The sequence below is a fragment of the Meles meles genome, chromosome 8 (assembly GCF_922984935.1).
Source record: "Meles meles chromosome 8, mMelMel3.1 paternal haplotype, whole genome shotgun sequence".
Taxonomy (NCBI): Eukaryota; Metazoa; Chordata; class Mammalia; order Carnivora; family Mustelidae; genus Meles; species Meles meles.
In genome coordinates this window covers 30,604,224-30,624,827 of record NC_060073.1, presented here as the reverse complement: position 1 = coordinate 30,624,827, position 20,604 = coordinate 30,604,224, and the positions used below count along the sequence as shown (strand labels likewise).

Genomic DNA, 20,604 nt, shown 5'->3' with positions numbered 1-20,604 from the left:
CCCTGGGTCCTGCTTTATGGGAGAACCTGTTAAGACATTGCCCCAAGGTCACCTAACTGTTCAATTCTGGCACCCAGGTGGGAAAATATTCATTCTCTATAAAATAGTAATAAGCACCCAGAACCAGGATCTAGATATCTAAATCTTTTTAATGGGTGTGTGTGTGTGTGTGTGTGTGTGTGTGTGTGTGTATGAGTTCACATGCACACCCCGATAGGCTTGGGAGTAGGATAAGTACGCCAAAGGTTAATAAATTTTTAGAATTCTTTTCCACTCTTACTTAACGTATCGTCTAATTTTGCTGAAGTGGCAGTGTGTCACTACGTCATGGATGGAGAACAGGCTGGTAAACTGATCTGCGCTGATTTATTCTCACGGAACCCTCGAGCTCTTTTAGCAGACAGTAGTAGCCATGGACATGCTTGTGTGAACGTGAACTATCCTCCCACAGCCTCGCTCTCAGGCTATATCACAGAAGCGAGTCTCAGACCCAGAGACCCAGACACAGGCGGACTCCTTAAATAAGCATTCATTAGCAGGTGAGCATGGGACAGTCCGTGCAGCCTGCCCTGGAAGCTGGGGACGCCCCAGCCTCTGCCCACTCAGGGACTGCAGCTGCCCCCAAAATGACAGGTTCGCTGGAGGAAGGCAGGAGAACGTTCTAGAACCGTTGGCCTCCTGAGCAGGCAGGGGAGTCTCCTGGAGGGCTGGCTAGAGCACAGTTTGCTGGGCCTTGCTCCAGAGCTTCTGATGTAATGTGTTGTCCACCTTGAGATCAGGGATCTAAAGGCAGGATTTTGTTGCTCTCTCCAATAAAACTGGTGTCAGGCAGCCAACGATTTCCCTAAACGGCTGGACACAGGACCATTTAGGGAGTGAATCTAGAGTCCAGACCCTCAACCATTGGGGTGTAGACCACTAGACGCTCCAGATTCTTTTACCTAAAAGGCACGAGGGTGGAGAATGTCTCTAAACATAAACATAAATAAACATAAATGGTATTCGCTTAAAGTGGTTTTAGGGAATACCATTAATGCCGTCCTTGAAAAGCCGTTTCTCATCCTCCTTACGCCAGTTAGCAAAGCCTGCTGCTCCGCTGGAGCTCCAGAAAGGTGAAACGCACACGGAGAGCTGGCCAGTGGCCTTCCGAGCCCAGTGCTAGCTGACCACCCCTATGAGCTGGATTCCTGGCTGGGGCAGCGAGGTGCTAACAATGAGCACTGTCCCTAACAGCACCCGTCCCAGCTGAACATTTTTAAGTGCAGACAGCATTAAGGGGAAGGAAAGTTCATTAACAAATCAATGGGCATGTGTTTGATCCCCCAGACGGAGCCTGAGATCATAGAGGAAACCAACATTGACAGGGTGAATGAGCCCCGCGGCTACGGCAGGTCAAGGCAGGTGAAGGGCCACTCAGAGACGTCCACGCTCAGCTCCCAGCCCTCCATCGACGAGGTCCGGCAGCAGATGCACATGCTGCTGGAAGAGGCCTTCAGCCTGGCATCCGCGGGCCACGCAGGCCAGAGCCGGCACCAGGAAGCCTATGGCTCAGCACAGCATCTGCCCTACTCGGAGGTGGTGACCAGCGCTCCGGGGACCATGACGCGGCCCAGGGCAGGGGTGCAGTGGGTGCCCACCTATCGCCCAGAAATGTACCAGTACAGTCTGCCTCGGCCGGTAAGTCAGACGTCCCTTCTCCCTACCCCAGTGGGTCAGCTCTACCCGGTGTGTTCCCACAGGGGTCTCTGGCCTGGCATGTCTAGGGAAAAACCACCTGGGGATTTGGAAACAAACGTTTCTGGGCTCTCTTCCCATCCTCGACCCAGGATCCAATTCTAAGCCTGTGGGCACACACACGCAGGAAGCCTTTACATCAAACCGTAATACACTGCAGAATGAATTTCCTTTTCAACAATCCCTCCTGTGAAGGCTTAACCTCATTCTTCATGCACTGGTGGTTTCCTGCATTTCCCAGTGTGGGGACCCATTTTCAGTGTCGGGACACATTAGGGGGCCACGGGCCTGGTGGTTCAGCACAGAGGCTCAGGCGACAGGAGGTTTGACTCGGAGTCCCTGCTCCACTCCTCTCTAGCCTTAGAGACGTCACTTAAATTCTCTACAGGTGAAATCAGCAAGAAAAATAACCTGCTTCCTAGGGTTGTTGTAAAGATTAAGTGAGTCGATCTATCTGAGGCTCTTAGAGAATGCCAGGCACACAGTAAATGCTACAACAGTGTCAGTCACGCCTGTTTCCTTCACTGGTAAGTGCACTTCAGGATCGGAGAAAGCACCCAGTGACTGACAGCTCCCATGATTTAAACCAGAATTTTAATTAGTGTGCATTTCACTCATTACCAGAGCATCTACAGATACTTTTTTAAAAAGACGGATAAACCATGGACCGTAATAAACAAAGCACTGTGCATGTGTAGGTTTCATCCTTGTAAGAGTCTCTGTCCTATCCCCAGGGTTACTCATTAACAGAGCTTTATAAGTAGTTGTGATGTGTGATGACATAACAAAAGCCAACAGTTACTGTTTCACTGTTACTACATATTGATCATGTGTACACGTATGCTCTTGATCATGCTAGCTCATTTATTTCGTCCTTACTACGTACAGACCACTGAGGCCGGTGTTAGTTTTCCCCTATTTTACAGATGAGGGAACTGAGGATTCCACACATGTTCAGGTCCCACAGCCAGGAGGGGGCACCGCTGGGACCCAGACTCAGGCGGTCGGCACCAGGGCCTGTGTTCTTAACAAGTGTGCTCTTCTCCCTCGTGTGATATTACCTTGCCTCCTCGTCCGTCTTATTTCTTTCATCTGCTGTAGACTATTTGGGACATCCATGGGCTTGTGGACCCTCGTGATAATTTCATACCCCTACCCTCCACGGTCCACACCACACAGGCACTTAATAAATCATTGCTATGCTATGTAAGTAAGTAGCCTGCACACTCTTGTGAATTTCCTTGTTGTTTTCCTTTGCTCCAGACTCCCCACTCTCCTCCAAGTCACTGAGATGTCTTCCCTTGACCCTGCTTCTCATCCCTCCCCTTGGAATGTCAGTGTCTAGCCTTAACCTTTCCCAGTGGCTAAGCTTTAGCAGGAGAGACAGGTTTATTTCGAACGGAACCTCGAGGGTAGGGTGGCTGTGTGTGTGGGACCACCATCCGCAAGCGTTTGTCCTTAGTTCTGCAGGTGCAGAATTTCTATCTTGTCTATTCACTCCATGGGGATCGGCTCCTGGGAAGTTGGCTCACTCTGATTAGGCTCCCAACGCTTTATTAAGGATTCGAACTTAGCAACCTGCAGTGAGAAGCTGGCTGACCACATGGGCCAGAATACTTAGGTTTGCTGCTCAGTGTGGTCTTTCATTTGGTGAAAGCCAAGCCGAGGACAGTAAGACATTGTTGGAAGAAGAGCTAGTTATTATTGGAGCTCTCTTCTCCATCCGTGATATGCAAACCTGGAGAGTACTGACAAAGGACAAAGGGTAAACACCGGCCATCTTTTTTACATCCTGTTTTCTGAGCTATGGGTAGAAGACAATGCAAAATTCTTAAAAATAGTTTTTAATCTAAAATAGAAGACGTGGGGGCCATGCCCAGCTCTCAGGAATCTGAGTCTGCCAGATCAGGAAAGTTTGCTGGATATCCAGAAGCACCACCTTCCAGAGAGTGTCAGCAACTGTGAGGCCAACACAGGCCATGCTCCCATCAGCTGGAGTCCAGACATCCTTTTCTCAGAAAGAGAAAAATTCTCACCGAGCCTTAGAGATCCATTGCCTTTAAAAGACTTTCCTTTGGCCATCATGTTACAGTTTGCACAATTATGTTTTCTAATTTTCCATTAAATCAGTACCCACTCTAATGGGGGAAGAAGGGGTTTTTCTCACTGAGATTTAGAAAACACCTGAATCTTACCACATTTATACGCAGCTGTTAAATGTCTGTCCCCTGGGAAGGGTCACCTGGATCTGTCTGTATTGATTCATACTGACTTCAATTTCGTGGGCTCATCCTTCTTGACCTTCGTACATTGACCCCATCCCTGGACGTGCCCTCAGCCTGGAGTAGAAGGGCACACGGTGGCTGAATGGCGGTAGCCAGGGGCTGCAGCTCTGAGTCTTGGATTCCTTGTCCATGAAACGGTGGTGATAAGACGGCCTCAGTGAGGATGAAGTGATGGAAAATGTTTAGCACCTGCTACTTGTTTGCTGGTATTAATCAGAGGGTTTCCAGTGATGGCCAGCACCTCAAACTGCTTGATCAGTGGTAGTCATCATTGTAAAAATATTCTGTCCTTTTCATGGAGTTCCTCTAGTTACATCCCTTCCCCCGACAGATTTGAGACTCTATCATTTCCTCCTCCTGCTTTGTTAAATTCCTTTAGGGGGAGGCTCCAGTGCTCCAACTCGGGGTCCCGCAGAAGCTTCACTTCTGTTGGAAGATGATTCTCAAGAAGAGCTAGACCCCTCTGGCTGGAGGCCAGACTCTGGGGATCCACAGAGAGATCCGATTTCAGAGCGAAAAAGTCTAAACCACCAGGAAGGGTTTTCCAACCGAGATGGGATCCACATCCACGGGGCCTCAGTTTAACAAAACCATCTGAAAATTTCACTGTGGGACATAGGGAAGCCTAGATCATTCTGTTTGTCATAATTTGGGGTTGTCAGTGGTGCTGAGAAGGGCAACAGCATCACCATTCTAGGCTTGAAAAATAAGGCCACCGAGAGAGAGAAAAAAAACTGGGAGAGAACTGAGAAATAACACAGAAGAGAGATGGGCCATCGAACCAGAACAGTATCAAAGGCACTTCTCTTGTGATGAAGGCTTCCTCTTTTTTGCTAAGACATGGGGTCCCTGTTTTCATAAAAGGAAAAAATAGCTAACAATACACAGTAGAAATAATGATTCTTAACCCGAGTTCTTGCCGAGCCCCCTTGTGCTACGATAATGTGGGAATCCACAGGAAAGTTGGCAATTTAGAAGGATAACTAGGATTACTTTTCAGCTTCCCAAAAGGAAGCACTTGGAGCTCCACTGGAGGATCATTGGAGGCTGGTGGTTTGTTGTTTTTTTTAAAGATTGTTTATTTATTTATTTATTTGACAGAAAGAGATCGCATGTAGGCAGAGAGGCAGGCAGAGAGAGAGAAAGGAGGAAGCAGGCTCCCCGCTGAGCAGAGAGCCCAATGCGGGGCTCGATCCCAGGACCCTGAGACCATGACCTGAGCCGAAGGCAGAGGCTTTAACCCACTGAGCCACCCAGGTGCCCCATGAAGCTGGTGGTTTTAAATGAGCTAGGCCAGGCTAATGGCATTTATATCTTGGAAAATGTTACTGCCGCCAGACTGGGACCTCGGGGTTGTAGTTTGGGGAACTCTTGATCCATTTCAACCCTAGAGTCTGTGAAGGGATGGACTCAACACCTAACAACCAATCAGTTTTGCCGGCGGCCCCTGATGTGTCAAGTGGAATGAAAACATCCTTCATCCTTCCTGTTGGTGTCAAAGGAGGGGATTCAGAGCAAGGCAGGAGGGTTAAAACCGCCTCCCCACTAGAGCCTTGCCAGGGGCAACTAACAGTAATAATTACAACAGTGTCAGCTGCGGCCATCTACTGAGTTCCCATTACGTGCCTACACAAAGCTAAGTGCTGTGTAGGCATTATTTATTCGAATCTAACTAGCATCCGGTGAGGTCAATATTGTTATCTCCATGTACTCAGTGAGGAAACTGAGGCTCAGAGAACTGAAGAAACATGCCCAAGGTCACACAGCTGTCGAGGCTAGACATAGGGTAGGAGCCCAGAGCTGTCTGACTTCAGAGTCCACACACTTTCCACCCTTTGGTCTAGTGGGCCTTGGGGTGTCCTCCAGACTTTGGGGAGACTCAGATCCCCAGAACATCAGAGTGTGATATCCTCATAAGGAAGCTGACCCCAAGAGGATTTCACCCATTCCTATCACTGCCGCTGGTAAGGGAGACCTCTCTATTAGGATGCTATTGAGAATTTCACACCCTTTTTTAAATTTTTTCCTGTTCTCCCCTCAAAATCAAAACAAAACCTCTGTGGATGAGATACACAGACCTGTCAGGTATGAGTGTGCCTTCGCCACAACATTTGACTTCAAGAGATAATTATGTTTCTTTTTTTTTTTTTAAAGACTTTATTTATTTGACAGATAGAGATCACAAGTAGGCAGAGAGGCAGGCAGAGAGAGAGAGAGGAGGAAGCAGGCTCCCCGCTGAGCAGAGAGCCCGATGTGGGGCTCGATCCCAGGACCCTGGGATCATGACCTGAGCCGAAGGCAGAGGCTTAACCCACTGAGCCACCCAGGTGCCCCAGTAATTACGTTTCTTATGTTTCTCAGAAGCCGCTTTGAATCTGTTCTGAGTTCGCATCTGGTCAGGTGGGGTGGAAAATTCAGTGTCAGTTTTTACTGGGCTCCCTCCACCTCTGGTTGCTCCAAAGCCATTGGTGGCTGGAAGGCAGTCGGAACACCAGGAGAGGATCTGTCCCCCGCACTCTTGGTTGGTGGGTCACTGTCCAACTCTCGGAAGTCCTTGAAAGCAGGTCACACTGTCACACTGTTCTACAGCCCCGGCATGAGGATATTTGCCTCTTGATCACTCTGAGGAAAGCCCCTCGAAAGCCAGCCAAGTACCCAACATCCAGAAAAGGCATACCCTCGAAGCTTAGAAAAATCACTCAAGTGAATAAAAAACACAGTTTATCCAGGAGGGCTGCATGGGAAGGGAGAAAGGGAGGTGTAGGAGATGAAGTCTGGAGAAAACTTAGCCCACAAAACTCAGGAGGAGCAGGACATATACTTTTCTTTAGTTTTCTCTTCTCCATGTGCCCAAAGCTCTATTTCAATTCGAGGTCTCCCTCCCTACCCGCGAGTTGAGCTATTGCGGGGTCTTACGTGGCGCAAAGCCTGGTAAAGGGGTGGGAAGAAGACATAGGAATCTGATTTCAGTTTGTCTTCCTCTGACTACTCTGGCTGGTGTCCCTGAGGAGTCCTTGTTTCTATCTAGTCTCCAGCTGTTAGTCCAGGAGGAGCACAGCTGGATCCGGGCCTTCTGTTTGTAAGCTCTGTCCAGACCCCTCCCCACTTCCTGCCATACACACACACACACACACACACACACACACACATTCTATCCCTCTTCCCTGTCTAGCATCTTCCTCATAATGTCCCCCCCACCCCCTCACCCCCCCTACCCCCTCGAGGCAGGACCTAGAGCCCCTTCTCCAGACCCATCAGCATCTAATGGCTTCCCTCTGGCTTCCTCTGGCTTCCCTCCCACTCTCCCCCCTTCCTAACCCAAGGCTGTTTACCTCATCTAGAGGCAAGATAGTCTAAAGGTACCTCTCTTCTTCCAAATCTCTTCTTTCAGAATCAACTTTAGGCCTTGAGTGCTTTCAAGCTTAGGTTTTTGATATTCAAAAGCCTCAATTGAGTAGTTTCGGCTATTAAACGCCAATGAGAACTGGCTTCTGGGCCATCTTCAGTGGCTGCGGCTATGGCCTTCCTTCCCTGGGGCAGGAAGGCCGGGTGCCCTTGCTGCTTGGCGTGGGAGGAGGGACCTGGATTCCAGGAATTGTGGGGAGAAGAAAGTGTTGCTTACTGCAGTTACTGTATCAAAGGATTACCCCATCTCAGAAGGAAGTGGTTTTCCTTGTGGAGGACCCACTGTGTGCCAGATGTCTCATTAACATACAAAATGAATCTTTCAAACAGCCTTTGGCCTGGGGGTCTCAGAGCCACCCTCAGCAGGTGAGAAAGTAGGCACAGACAGTTGAGTTGCTCATGGTCAAGCAGCTGCTAAGGCTCAAGCCAGGATTCAACTCTGGTTTTGTCTGATTTCAAACCCGTGCCCTCTGCACCACACCACCCTTGGCTCAGAGTTGCAAGGCAGCACCCTTAACTGGCTATGGGACTTTGGACAAGTCTTGTTGACCTCTCGGCTTTAGTACCCTCTTTGGTTAAGGCAAAGGGTATAGTCCCAATATCTCCTGCTCTCTGTATCTCTTTCCAGCTTGAACCTTTTATGAGTCCCAAGGCCTTGGAAACCTTAGATAGGACTCTAGCAGTAGCTCATGGTAAACTGACAGACCAAGATAAGCCCTGGGTTTTTGCCATGGGGTTAGTCTTCAATTACCAAGTCCTCTGTTTTCAACTAAGTACGAACTATCCTTCTGGAAGATTTTAGTTTCTACACCAGGACGTCAAGCTCTGTGCAGCCCCATGTAGATGCCTGTTTTGCCTGGAGCAGTATTGTCAGTGTCACAAGGCACAGGAGGGGGCACTGGGCAACGCAACCCAGCACTGTTCGCTGGTATGGAGAGACTGGGGCATCCACTCTGACCGGGGGCTGGCTTGCTGGTACTGGATAAAAGCCTCCAATGAGCATGGGTCGACTGTGGCCTGTCAGGCCTCCTTCCCCCACCATGCAAAGCCCAAGACTCTCTGCCCTGTCCCTCCAGCTGCAGGCTGCCCCCTTTGACCTGTATCCCTATAGTGCTCCCCTTGAGCACTGTAACTGGTAACTAAGGTTACGAGAGAGGACGGCCTCGACCCACTCCCACCACCTCCCAAAGACATTGCAACTGAAACTTTGAGCAAACTACGCAGTTACCTTTTTCTCTTCTACTCTTACAACCAAACTTCTAAGAAGCCTGAAGAGATGCCCCGTCAAGTCACATCCAGGCTCCTTCTACCTCAGAGACCTCAGACCTGTTTACAAAACTGCCTTCAGTTCTGAGTCTCTGATCTCCTTCCTAGGCAGAGGGCAGGGATCCCAAAAGACGGTGTCCTTGGGTACCAGGCTGGGCAACCCATGGCCACCATCATGGAACAGGGAACTTGGAACCAGACAGCAGTTCTGAGCAATAGCTTCCAGTGAAATCCCAATCATGACGCTATGAGCAGGAAGCCAGATTTCCTACTACATAAGGAGAGAAACCAGAATGTGAGGGCTCAGAAGTCTGGGGAACCTGCACAGAGGGAGGGAGGAAGACACAAGGGAGGTCATTCTCTCAGCCCCCACGCACAGGGCACAGGCACTATTTTTTATGTGACCCCTGTGGCTACCGCAGGGCCCTGAGGATACAGCCCAAAGGAAACGGTCTGATCTCCTGTATCTGGAAAAAATCTTCCAAAGAAAGGAATTCCCTTGGTACTTATCAAGAGTTCAGGATATTTAATCCATTCTTTGGTGAACACGACAGACACGGGCATAGAAAGGCTTTTTCTTGGCTGAAAAAAATGTTGAGCATAGAATAAACCTTCCAGGAATCAGGGATAAAAATAGATCGCCTGTCTCCTCTACCAAGTATCGTGAGAGAGGCTAGAAGAGAGAAGAGGGGCTCCAAACCCCTTTCTCTATTTTGGGAAAGGCATGTCCTTACTTGAGGATTTATTGATAATAAGGAAGTACAAGGTAATGAGTTTCAAACTCTCTACAAAACCCTAGAGTTCAGGGAGGTCCCAGGTTGTCATCATGCTGGTCAGTGAGGGGCCAAATTCATCAGCACCCCCTCACCAACTTCAACCACAGAAGCTCTGCCCTAATCTGGGTATGTGTTCAGGTTATGTCATAATGATTTCATGGCTATAGAAAAGTTTGCTTGGAAGCCAATAGCTACTCCAATGCCTTATCTCACAACAAAAATGACCAAAAATGAGGGGCAGAGACTGACTGACATGTACAGAAAGTGAACAGCTGAATCAAGATAAGAATTTGGGTCTCCTGACTCCAGTTCACTCAACATTCATTGAGCAAATACTGATTAAGCACGATTAGGTGCAAAACATTTTGCTTCATAAGGTCTTGGGTACCATGATTGCTGACACCCAAGGAGCTTAGGATCTAGTCGAGCTTCAGAGTTTGGCTCCCTGAATATGACCTTGGTATACATCGATTAATGCTCAGAAAATGGTAATGTAGCACGGTAATGGTGCTTTCCAAGTTGATTTAGCCGGTACCCCTAGATCTGGGCAAATGTTTTCTTTCTTTCTTGTTCTGGAAAGTGAGCATTGGTGATACACTCCGAGGCTGACAGTTATTTTCTTTGAGCACTTTGCATTCCATGGTCTTCTGGGTGATGCTGAGAAGCCCAGTATCAGTTTAAATGTCATCCCTTCGTAGATGATATGCCTTTTCCCTCTGTCTGCTTTTAAGATGTTCTCTTTGCTTCAGCAGTCTGCCATTTTGGTACAATGTTTCCAGGTGTGTGTTTTGTTTATCCTGCTTGGGATACATTGCACTTACTGAATTTAGTAATTCATTGATTTTATCCATTCTGGAAAATTCTTAGTCATTGCTTTTTAAAATATTGCCTCTCTTCTTCTCTGGGACTTTGATTAGCTGCATGTTAGACCTTCTTAACTCTGTCCTCCATATTTTTTACTGCTCTTTTATATTTTCTGTCTTATCTCTTTGTGCTTCATTCTTGGTAATTCCTTCAATTCCATTTTCTAGTTTATTAATTTTCTCTTCATATGTGGCATCTCAATTTCTTCATTCCCCAATGTTGAGTGCTTTCTTTCAGTAAGTACAGTTCACCTCTGAAAGTCCTATTCGTTCTTTTTCAAATTTCCCGATCATTCCTGAGAATATCTCTGTCTGGTCATTTACTTTTTATAAACATTTTTTACCTTTCTGTTCTCTGTTTTATACCTAGAAATTACAAACTCTTAAGTCCTTAATGATCTAAATCTGTTGTTTGTTTTTTTTTCTCCTGACTTTCACCTATGTTTTCTGGTCTTTGATTATGAGCTCCTTTCTGCTCATCTTAATCTGTTCCATTCCTGAGAGCCTGGGTTAGGGAGCTTGCCTCCAAAGAAAACTTAAAATTGCTCCTGCAATTGCATGTTGGTTCTATCTCTGTTCCACTTGCCCCCAACCCCCCCCCCCCGTCCTTGCCTGTCCCAAGGCCTGATCTTTTAATCCTTTACCAACATGGCACTTGTCTTCCAGGCAACCCACCTTTCATATTTGCATACTTCTACTTCTGTCTCTGGTTTCAGCTCGTGATTGGGTTTTAGTTTGCTGAGGTGTGTGCAGGGTTGCAGGGAGGGAAGGGAGTGGGTGGTGCATCGGGTCCTTGAGGTTTCTCTTACATCTCGCAATTCGCGCGGTGCATTAAGAGGTATGTTTCATCTAGGATCTAGTTGTTAGCTCATGGGTTGGCCCTTACAAGTATGTAGTCTGCTAAAATGCTGCGGGGGAGAAGACCTCATTCAGTTCAAAGAACCCTATTTATGGATTCCCTCTGCTGCTGCTTTTTGTCCTGATGCCTTCAGGCTTAAAGCCTTGTCATTCTGTTCCTCAAGAGATCTAGCAGGCATGATACCTAAAGAAAAAGATGAATGAGAAGTGCAAGTTAAGCTTTGTCTTCCCAGACAGCATTTCCAGATTTTCTCTCCCCAAAGGAGGCTGTGGCTTGGCTCTCTGATCCTGTCTATCTCTGTCTATTTTCCTTTTATCCCCTCACGTGTTGATTAAAGTCTTCACTTTTGTGATAGTTCCAATCATTTTATCTTTGAATAGTGCTTTATAGATTGAGAAATACTTACAATGACTTGCCTGATCTTCCTAGCCACCCGCCCCCCTTGGAGCAAGGCATCCTTGTCCCCATTTTAGAAAAGGACAGTGAGGCCCAGAGAGGTCCTCCTAACTTGCTTAGGGACATAAAGTCTATTTGTCCGCAAACCAGGACGTCCACCCTTACTTACTGACTGTAAACCCATTGCTTTCACCCACTAAACCTGCTTGCCATGAATAAGAAAGTAAAATGCAACCAATGATTCATTCATTTATTCATCTACTACTTACTGATCATGCGTGATATACGAAGCCCCGTGGCAAGCATCAGGATAGAGATGACAATAAAACCCCCTCCTTCATTACACTCTACCTGGTGGCAGACAACACAGAAACAAGCAATGATATGCCAGAGAATGACAATTGCTATGACAGAAAATAAAGCAGAGTATGGAGACAGAGTAACTGGGCCTTTGGGGGAGCATGCGGCTGACTGACCGAGATGGAGGAAGGAACCCCGGGAAGACCTGGGAGACAGCATCCCAGGGAGAAGCAGCAGCATGTATAAAAGCCAGAGGCAGGAAAGCACTTGGTTTACTCTAAGATCAGCTCAAGGACTCCATGACCATAGTGGTTCAAGCATAGGGGAGCATGGTCAGAGATGAGCTAGAAGAGGGGGCTGGGGGACAGAAGGAAGAGCCAAGGGCAGAGTTGGAGGAAGGAAGAAAAATCTGACCTGGAAGTTTGCTTTCTTTTTTCTTTTTCTTTCTTCCTTCCTTTCTTTCTTTTTTTTTTTTTTTTTAAGATTTTATGTTTTTGAGAGAAAGAGCACAAGTGGGGGTGGGTGGGTGGTGAGGGGCAGAGGGCAAAGGGATAAACAGACCCTCCACTGAGCACAGAACCTGACACAGGGCTGGATCCCAGGACCCCGAGTTCACGACTCACGCCAAAGTCAGACGCTTAACCAACTGTGCCACCCAGGTGCCCCGTACTTCCCTTTTCAATAAGAAAAACCTGTGTGTTGATCAACACTGTGTTTTAACATATCTTCCTCTGTTGCTTGTCCCTTTCACAGGCATACAGGTTTTCCCAGCTTCCTGAAATGGTCATGGGCTCTCCCCCTCCACCTGTACCTCCCCGGACTGGCCCTGTGGCTGTTGCTTCTCTCAGGCGGTAACACATTCCTTTCTTGGCCTTGTCTGGAATGTGGGGATAGGATTTGGTCCCGTGTACTCTGACCCGACAGATTTCCTTCATGCCTGCCCCCATGCAGGGTGCAGCCCCTGTACAGATAACCATCTGTACTTGGGACACCCCAAGTACTATGAAGGAAGTGGGGGCACACGGAGGGTTGACCAACTTTCTTTTCATTTGGAATGGAATGTCCTGTAGAACGTACAACTGAAGAAACCCAGGGTCAACCAACCCATTCCCTGACCTGCAACATCTGAAAATTATTCCAATTCAGGCCATTACAATGGCCGCCTCCAGGCTGGGCAGCTCCAGGCCTGTGTGTGCACCCGGAAGCCCCTTTGTCATTTAGGGGTGGTGTCCAAGAGGCCAGCGAGCTGCACGTCTAGGCACCCACCCTCACTCTTGACTCCCAGGAAACAGAGCACAGGAACTCAGATGTGTATAAAGAGATAAACTCAGAAAGCTACAACTCAGATATGATAAAGATATTGTCTTTGTTCTGTAACCATCAGACAAGCCCATGTTTTAAATAAAGATAAGCAAGAAAGAAAAAAACCCATGAGCACCGAGGGATGCTGGAACAGGCATCGGGTCCAGGATTAAAGAAACAGCTGGGTCTGGGGGAGGGATAGGCCAGTGCCCTGGCCCTCCTTCCCCAGCCTCCCCCTGACATGCTATCCACACCCTATCTGGGGATCACAGGTCTGACCTTTGTGGAAATAGTGAAGAAAAATGAGTTCCTCCTGGAAATGACCCTGCCCTAATTTTCCAGGGGTTTCGAACACCAAGCTGTGTATAGACACCAGCTCTTGACCGCAGTCAGCCAGGGGTGGGGTGGGAAGCAGCAGACCAGGTTCCAGCCTAACCTGCCGTGTAACCCTAGGCGAGTGGCCTCAACTTGTGGGCCCCTGTTTCCTTCTCTGTAAAATGAGGGCAACAGTCTAACTGATGGCAGAGACTCGGGGATTCCTCCAAGGGGGCTGCGTGTATGGAGCAGAACCCGGGAATTTTCCTGGGAAGCGTTTTCTAAACTTGTAGCAGATACCTGGGAGAGTATGTGGGAAGCCAGGGAAGTGACAGAGCAGAAAGAGGGGAGGCGGCGAGAAAGGAAAGGAGACCCCACACTACCGAGCCCCCAGCACCCACTCTGAAGCTGAGTGAACTCATGCAGGCCTCTGTGTTTCACCCTCCCTGGGCAGTGGTGGGGGCTTTAATTAGTGCTGAGAGCTCTAATGGGACAAGCTTCACAGCAGTCATTTGTGCCCCATTTGCTAAGGGCCAGTGTCCCTTTCTTATTTCTTCTCTCAACCCTCCGTCTCTTCCCACGCCCTTCCACACTGTCTGCCGTCTTGCCAGATACCAGCAGGTCACTGCTTTCCATTTAGGCTCGGAGGATTAGAGCAGGGAGGAGCCTTGGACAGGGGTCCTCCACCCGCTTTGTTTCACAAACAGGGAAACTGAGGCTCAACGGGGGAGGAAGCTAGGACCCAGACTCTGCCTCTCTGCCCAGCTGCCTTGCTGTGGCTCTGTTCTGTTCCAACAGTGACAGACCCTCTGCTGCTCAGAGGGTGGCCATATGGGCTGGCAGCCTGCCACCTGCTGTGGCCGCCGTTGCCTCCTTTCACTTTAATTTTAGGAGAGCCTGAAGTCCCTCTGTGAAGGGGAGGATAGAGACTGGCTAAAGCACCCTTTATTAGAGGGGGAGAGGCTGGCCCCCGTGGCGCCCAGGCAGCCCTCTTCTTATTGGCTTTCTGAGCACTAAGTGGAAATACGATGTGTTTAATGGGCTGGATTCTCTGCTTGCCTGTGGGACCAAAAAAAAAAAAAAAAAAAAAAAAAAAAGGTGCTTGTCATTCATAACGCTTAGAAAGTGCTAGGCTCCTGGTTCTGGGAGCAGCCCGAGTCTTCGGCTTCTTGCTGCCAGAAGCAGCAGCAGCAATAGCAGGGAAAGTGGTCCTCGGATGCCCTCCCGGGTCACCAGCCCTGCCGCAGGGCTGGGAGGTGGGGTGGGGTGGGGTGGAGGGGTGGGGGCGTGCACTCTAGGCGGAGGCTTCTCATTGGCTGATGATGATGTCATCCCCTCCCAGGCCGACCATCCCCCTGCTGATATCCAGCTCTAATTGCCTGGCTTATTTTTATGTGGAAATTAAGTGGGCTACTCCCCAGAGACACAAGGGCCACCCTCAGGGGAACACTAACCTTGAATATCTAAAAATGACTCCAGCTCGGTCCACCACCACGGCAGCTCCAGGTCTGGGCCCGCTGGCCTCCTTTGTGATTGGGGGGCAAATCCGGGCCTGAGGACTGCACCCTCGTGGGGGCTTGGAGGTCACCCACGGCTCCCAGAGGTGACCCCCGAGGTGACAGGCAGGCGGGAACTTCTGGGTGGTGTGGCGGCTGCAGGTGTGGGGAGCGGCTAACGCAGCCCCTCTGCGCCCGCAGGTCCACCTCGGACGTGGGCAGCAAGACCAGGATGGCCGAGTCCGCCGGGCCCGAGCCCGCCCAGCTGCACGACAGCGCCTCCTTCGCGCAGGTGTCCAGAGGCCCCGTGTCCGTGGCGCAGTTGGATCAGTCGGCTTTAAATTACTCAGGTGGGCAAGAGGAGAAACGCCTGAAAAAAGCCGGCGCTGCACCCCAGCCGCACCCCAGTGCTGTGTGTGTGCTCTTTGCACTGCCCTGCCCCCCACTTCCACATTCGCCACCTGCTACCTGTCATCCTCAGCAGTCAACAATCAAGGCGACTGTATGTCTGACGTCAGTAGCCCTGGCCTGCAGAGCTACTGTTCTGTTTCTTTAAAGAAAAATCTGAAATATGACAAAATAGGAAGAAAAATGTAATAGGGTATCCGTTAACATTTGCCAGACTTCAGGGGTTCTTTGTAATTTATATGTCTCTTTCAAGCATTACAGATAGAACTATCCAGCCCTATCTCATTGCCCCCCTTCCCAGAGGTAATCCCAATCCGTAAATTGAGGGTGTTAACTTTTTTGCTACACGGGTATGTATATGCAGTGGTGTCTGTTGATGCTGTTGGTATTTTACATGTACACAGGTGACATCAAACTGTGCCTTTCCCTCTGCTTTTGTTTTCTTGACTCAGCCTTGAGTTCAAGATGGGTAGGTGCGTGTAGCTCTAGTTCATTTGTTCAAACTACCACAGGGACTCAATGATACCATGTGCCAGTTTTCCTTTCCCCTAAGGAAGGACATGTGGGTTGTTTCCAATTTTTTGCTGTTACAAACAGTGTTGAAATGAACATCAAGGTTTATCCATGCCCTAAGTGGTTTTCTGAGCCTTTTCAAAGCACACCTTCTAGGCTAAAACTGCAAGCAGTCGGTTGCCAGCACTTACTAAAGCGTTCACTGTGTCCAGAAATTCCATCCGTGGAATCCATTCCTTTTGGCTCCTTTTCTTGCCTTTTTAAGCATACCTCCTTCTCCTAGGAGAAAAAATATCTGGACACTGAGATGTCCCTTCTTGCCAGTAGTTCCGGGGCGTTGGGATGGGGCGGGGGGATTTGCAAGGGGAGTTGCGCCATCATTTCTCTAGAAAACCGGGTCTGCGTCCCAACAGATGACTGTGCCAGTGGGCGGGGCTGGGACTGCAGGTGGAGGTCCCCTCCGCACCTCATGACCCCCTCTCCCCATGCCAGAGCTCTGCCCCCTCCACCGCCCGCCATTTCCTAGCTTCCCCCAGCTTGTGCAAAGGCCAGCCCAAGAGGTGGGGTGCTGGTCTAATCTTCCCCACACATCTCCCCCACACCAGGTAATACGGTGCCGGCAGTGTTCGCCATCCCTGCTGCCAACAGACCCGGCTTTACCGGCTACTTCATCCCGACGCCTCCCTCGTCCTACAGGAACCAGGCCTGGATGTCCTATGCAGGAGAGAATGAGCTCCCAAGCCAGTGGGCCGATTCGGTGAGACCCTTGCTGATTCCCTCACAATCTTACCTGCTGGACACGCTCGAGGGAGGAAATGGATGAGAGGTTGAGACAGTGTTTTGTTATCTCAACCTGCTTCCCACTAACCAGGTGGCTAACGTCGGTCATTTGAGAGGAGACAGAGTGGTCAAGTGGGATGTCTTGTGACAGAGGGACTTGAAACCCGCCTTCCAGTCCAGGTTCCACTTCTTCCTAGCAGAGTGGCCTTAATCAAATAAATTTTTATTATCACTATAATTTTTTGAGTGTTTTCTATAACAGCATGTTAGATATTTTATTTGTATTACCTTATTTAACAATTCCCATGATGTGGAAACTGAGGCCCAGTCAGGTGACCTGTCTAGAGTCACACAATTGTAGGAAGGTACTAAGGCCAAAATTCAAACCTGCATCGCTCTGGCTCCAAAGCCTTTATTAATTTTGTTCCTTTTGTTTTTATTTTTCTAAGATTTTATTTATTTATTTGAGAGGGAGAGAGTCAGCATGAGCCAGGGGAAGTAGCAGAAGGAGGGGGAGAAGCAGACTCCCCACTGAGCATGGAGCCCAATGTGGGGCTCGATGCTGGGACCCTAGGATCATGACCTTAGACGAAGGCAGATGCTTAACCGCCTGAGCCACCCAGACATCTTGTGTTCCTTTTAGTTTTAAAATTCTGTAAAAATTATAGATGAAATACCAGAAAATATAGTTTTAGGAAGTCAAGATTGAATTACTTTGCAAGTAGATCCTAAGGCATTCCGCTTGACTTCCAGCAAAGGACCGTCTTATCAGGACGCCTGGTTCCATCCTCCATCATAAGTAGGCGTATATGGCACAGTGGATCTGGCCTAGCGGACATCAAAGAGGAGTAGCAACCAGTTGAACCTGGATAACACTCAAACCTGCCTCCGAGTCACTTGTCAAGGGCTGCTAAGTGAAAAAAAGCGAGCAAACAAAAAGAGCACAATGCTGGCCTCTAGTGTGGGTTGCCCCATCCCTCCGTGAGACCATCCACTATGATAAGAAAGGCAGGCGGTCTCCCAGGCTCAACCTGAGGGTACCCTAATGCTATGTGTCATTTTAGGGTTTGGTCTCAACATTTGAAATATATACTAGGTTTAGCAAACATGCTGAGGCCCAAGGCCCAGATCATTTTTCTCCCTGTCCAAACCCCTGGGCTCCATACTTTCTACCTCCACAGGTTCAACTCAGCCTTGGTGCTGGTGTCTGTTCTTATCATACTGATGCCACATCTGAATGCCATCAACGGGGTAAAGCTAACCTCTATAAATTAATTTTCCTGATAATCAAAGCTTATCCTTTTAATTTTCAAAGCACTTAAAGTATATGCTATCTTGCATTAAAAAAAAATTCTGGAATGAATTTATTCTTCCTTCTTTAAAAGAGGAACACAATTGAATTTGTCTCTAGCAAATGATTCGACAATCGTCATTATGCCTTACTATACTTAAATGACATTTGTAAGATGCGCTCTGATGGTAGGATGATTGCCAACACCACACATCTCCCAACTACTATTTTTGCAGTTACTTCAAGCCTCAATATGTTTTTTCTCTTTTTTCAACCTTGTTCCCAGCCAGACCATTTATTGCTGTCAGTGTCCCCGCTCCCACAGATATACTCACCCTTAAACATGCTTTTCCTAATGGGCTGTTAATCTGCAAATGAGGCATATCTGAGCACACTGGAATTGTTTGTCAAGTTGGAGTAAATAAGCTTTAAGAATAACTGTAGGGAATCCCTATTGTTAGGTCTACAAATCTTAATGTGAGACTTTATGGCTTCTGTTTTGGTGGTTTGTGGGCCTTTTGCTTCCTTTGTCGTGCTTGGCTATTTTAAACAGCTGAAATCACTGGGTATGCGTTGATCAGTTCAGAGCTTCCTTGACTCCATAATTCCACTTACAATCTAAACATACTGTGTGCTTTTCAGAAAATAGATGATACTTAACTTGTGACAATTAGGCAGTAAGCCTCCAGCTTTGTCGGTTCACCCTCTGCATGGAAAGTTCCACTGTGTGTACTCAGCAGGAGTCCGTGGAAATACCTTCCAGAACTTCCGCCCTTGCTCTCAAGACACAGATAATAGCTTAGCCAGATTTACAGCCCCTTCCAGAGGCTTTGGGGTTTACAGTCCCTTAAAGATGAACAGGAACTCAGCAAACCAAAACCCAGCCTTCCTAACAGGATGATTCGACCATCCTGGGTCCACCCCTCTCAGTGCGGAGGAGAGTTTGTTTCCTATTTGTATTTAAGAGGAGCATGATCACCGCAGCTTAAATGGGTCTTTCCTGGAGCCCCGTTACTGCCTACAGTTAAGCAGGGTGGAGGGTCCGCACATGGAGCATAGTAGCCAGGAACCACAGCAGAGGGATTTCTCGCACGTGAATGAAAGTACAGAAAGCTCAGAGGGACCAGTTGTCAGCTTGAGAAATTGGGGTAGGGATGGTGTCTGCTTCCACATCCAGATGAGAAGGAGAAACTACCCCCCCCATCATTTGGGTGTCTGACCTTCCCGATCCCCAGGTATCCAGACATCCAGAGCTAGCTCAGACCAAATCACTTCAACCTAGGCCTGACTGACAGAATTCATCCTCAGCGCTGGATGGAGAATGGTTGGGAGGGGTGTGCCGTGATCAACAGGTGATGCCTGTCTTGGGCACTTCCTGGGAAAGGAGCGGCGTTTGCCAGCCCCAAATTTTGACCAGCGAGATGTGATGGCTCCAGTCTGGATCTAATATTAGGGGAGAGAGACTTTCTCATCTGCTCATCTTCTCCACTCCACTGGAGTGGAGTCAAGCATCCCTGGCCTGCGCCAGCCACTGGCACCAAGATGCTTGACGCCGAGAGCTGAGGGGTCTCGAGAGTCGGACACTGACTCTCAGCTCCAGCTAACTTGAAATATAACAGCTTCCCTCACAAACATAGGGCACCATCTGGTCATCCTTTAGTGATTTTCAGACCGTGTTCCTTAGAACCCCAAGTTCTGAGAGGCTCCCTACTGTGTGCCATGCATAATTCTGGGCACTGGTGCCCAGTGACAAGCAATTCTGCCTTTACGAAGTTGATGGTCTGAGACAGGGGATGACGTCATGAGCGATGACTGACTCTAGAGAAACTGCCTGGAAGCACCTTCCAGGGAGCCCTCAGCTAATGTAGGGCAGGGGAGGGTGTCCTGGAAAAAGGGACCTTTGAGCTGAGACCTGATGTGTTGGTCCTCTGTCCTGGTCTTGGCTCTGTTTCCCCACAATCACTTATACATTCTCAGCACTTATGGCCCAAGGACACAGACAGTTCGACCCTGATTTTCCTCTAAGATGCAAGGGAAATACATACAGACATACATACCGCCCTTGTGTTGAAACACCCACCATCAGCACCCTTTGCCATCTTGTCTTTCTTTGCCAGGTCTTGGGAAATTGAAGCCTCAACCTTCGGGACATCCATCCTACCACTTCTTCCCTCACTCGGGGCCTCATCTAGCCCACTGACGTAGCCTCAGAACTCTCTCGACCTCCAGTGGGTCTATTTCCAGTGTCCTTTCTAAAATACAGGCCCCTCCTCTGCCTGACGCCCACTGGTGGCCCCAGGCCAGGCATCAGGCATGCATCTCAGAAAGCTGCCTGCTTGCGGGGTGGGGGGGGGGGTGTCAGAACATCTCAGGTGGGGAGTGGAGGGAGGCTGTTCTCTTGGTATACATTCGCCCATCCAAAATCTCTGACTCATCACCCAACCCCATCCTACTCCATCCTCACCAGGGAGACAAGTGTCTCTGTAAAGAATGGGAACATGCCATATTTCTGAGAAGCATGGCATAGAAAACTGAACTCTATAGCCTGGCATTCGGTGGCTTTCTGATCCGGCCCTGCCTGTCTGTCTTCCCTTAGCTTCTCCCATACCCCATAC

General features: G+C 48.8%; 1 protein-coding gene across 4 annotated transcripts in view; it reads left to right on the top strand.

Annotated features, from left to right (window-relative positions):
• Nucleotides 1–20,604, top strand: part of KIAA1549L (KIAA1549 like) — a 254,787-nt gene that overhangs the window by 229,870 nt on the left and 4,313 nt on the right. For all 4 annotated transcript variants that reach the window (XM_046017167.1, XM_046017166.1, XM_046017168.1 and 1 more), the window contains 4 exons: nt 1,327–1,677; nt 12,638–12,735; nt 15,199–15,347; nt 16,524–16,675. In XM_046017167.1, the coding sequence (XP_045873123.1) occupies nt 1,327–1,677; nt 12,638–12,735; nt 15,199–15,347; nt 16,524–16,675 (750 nt within the window). The remainder of the gene's footprint in view (nt 1–1,326; nt 1,678–12,637; nt 12,736–15,198; nt 15,348–16,523; nt 16,676–20,604) is intronic.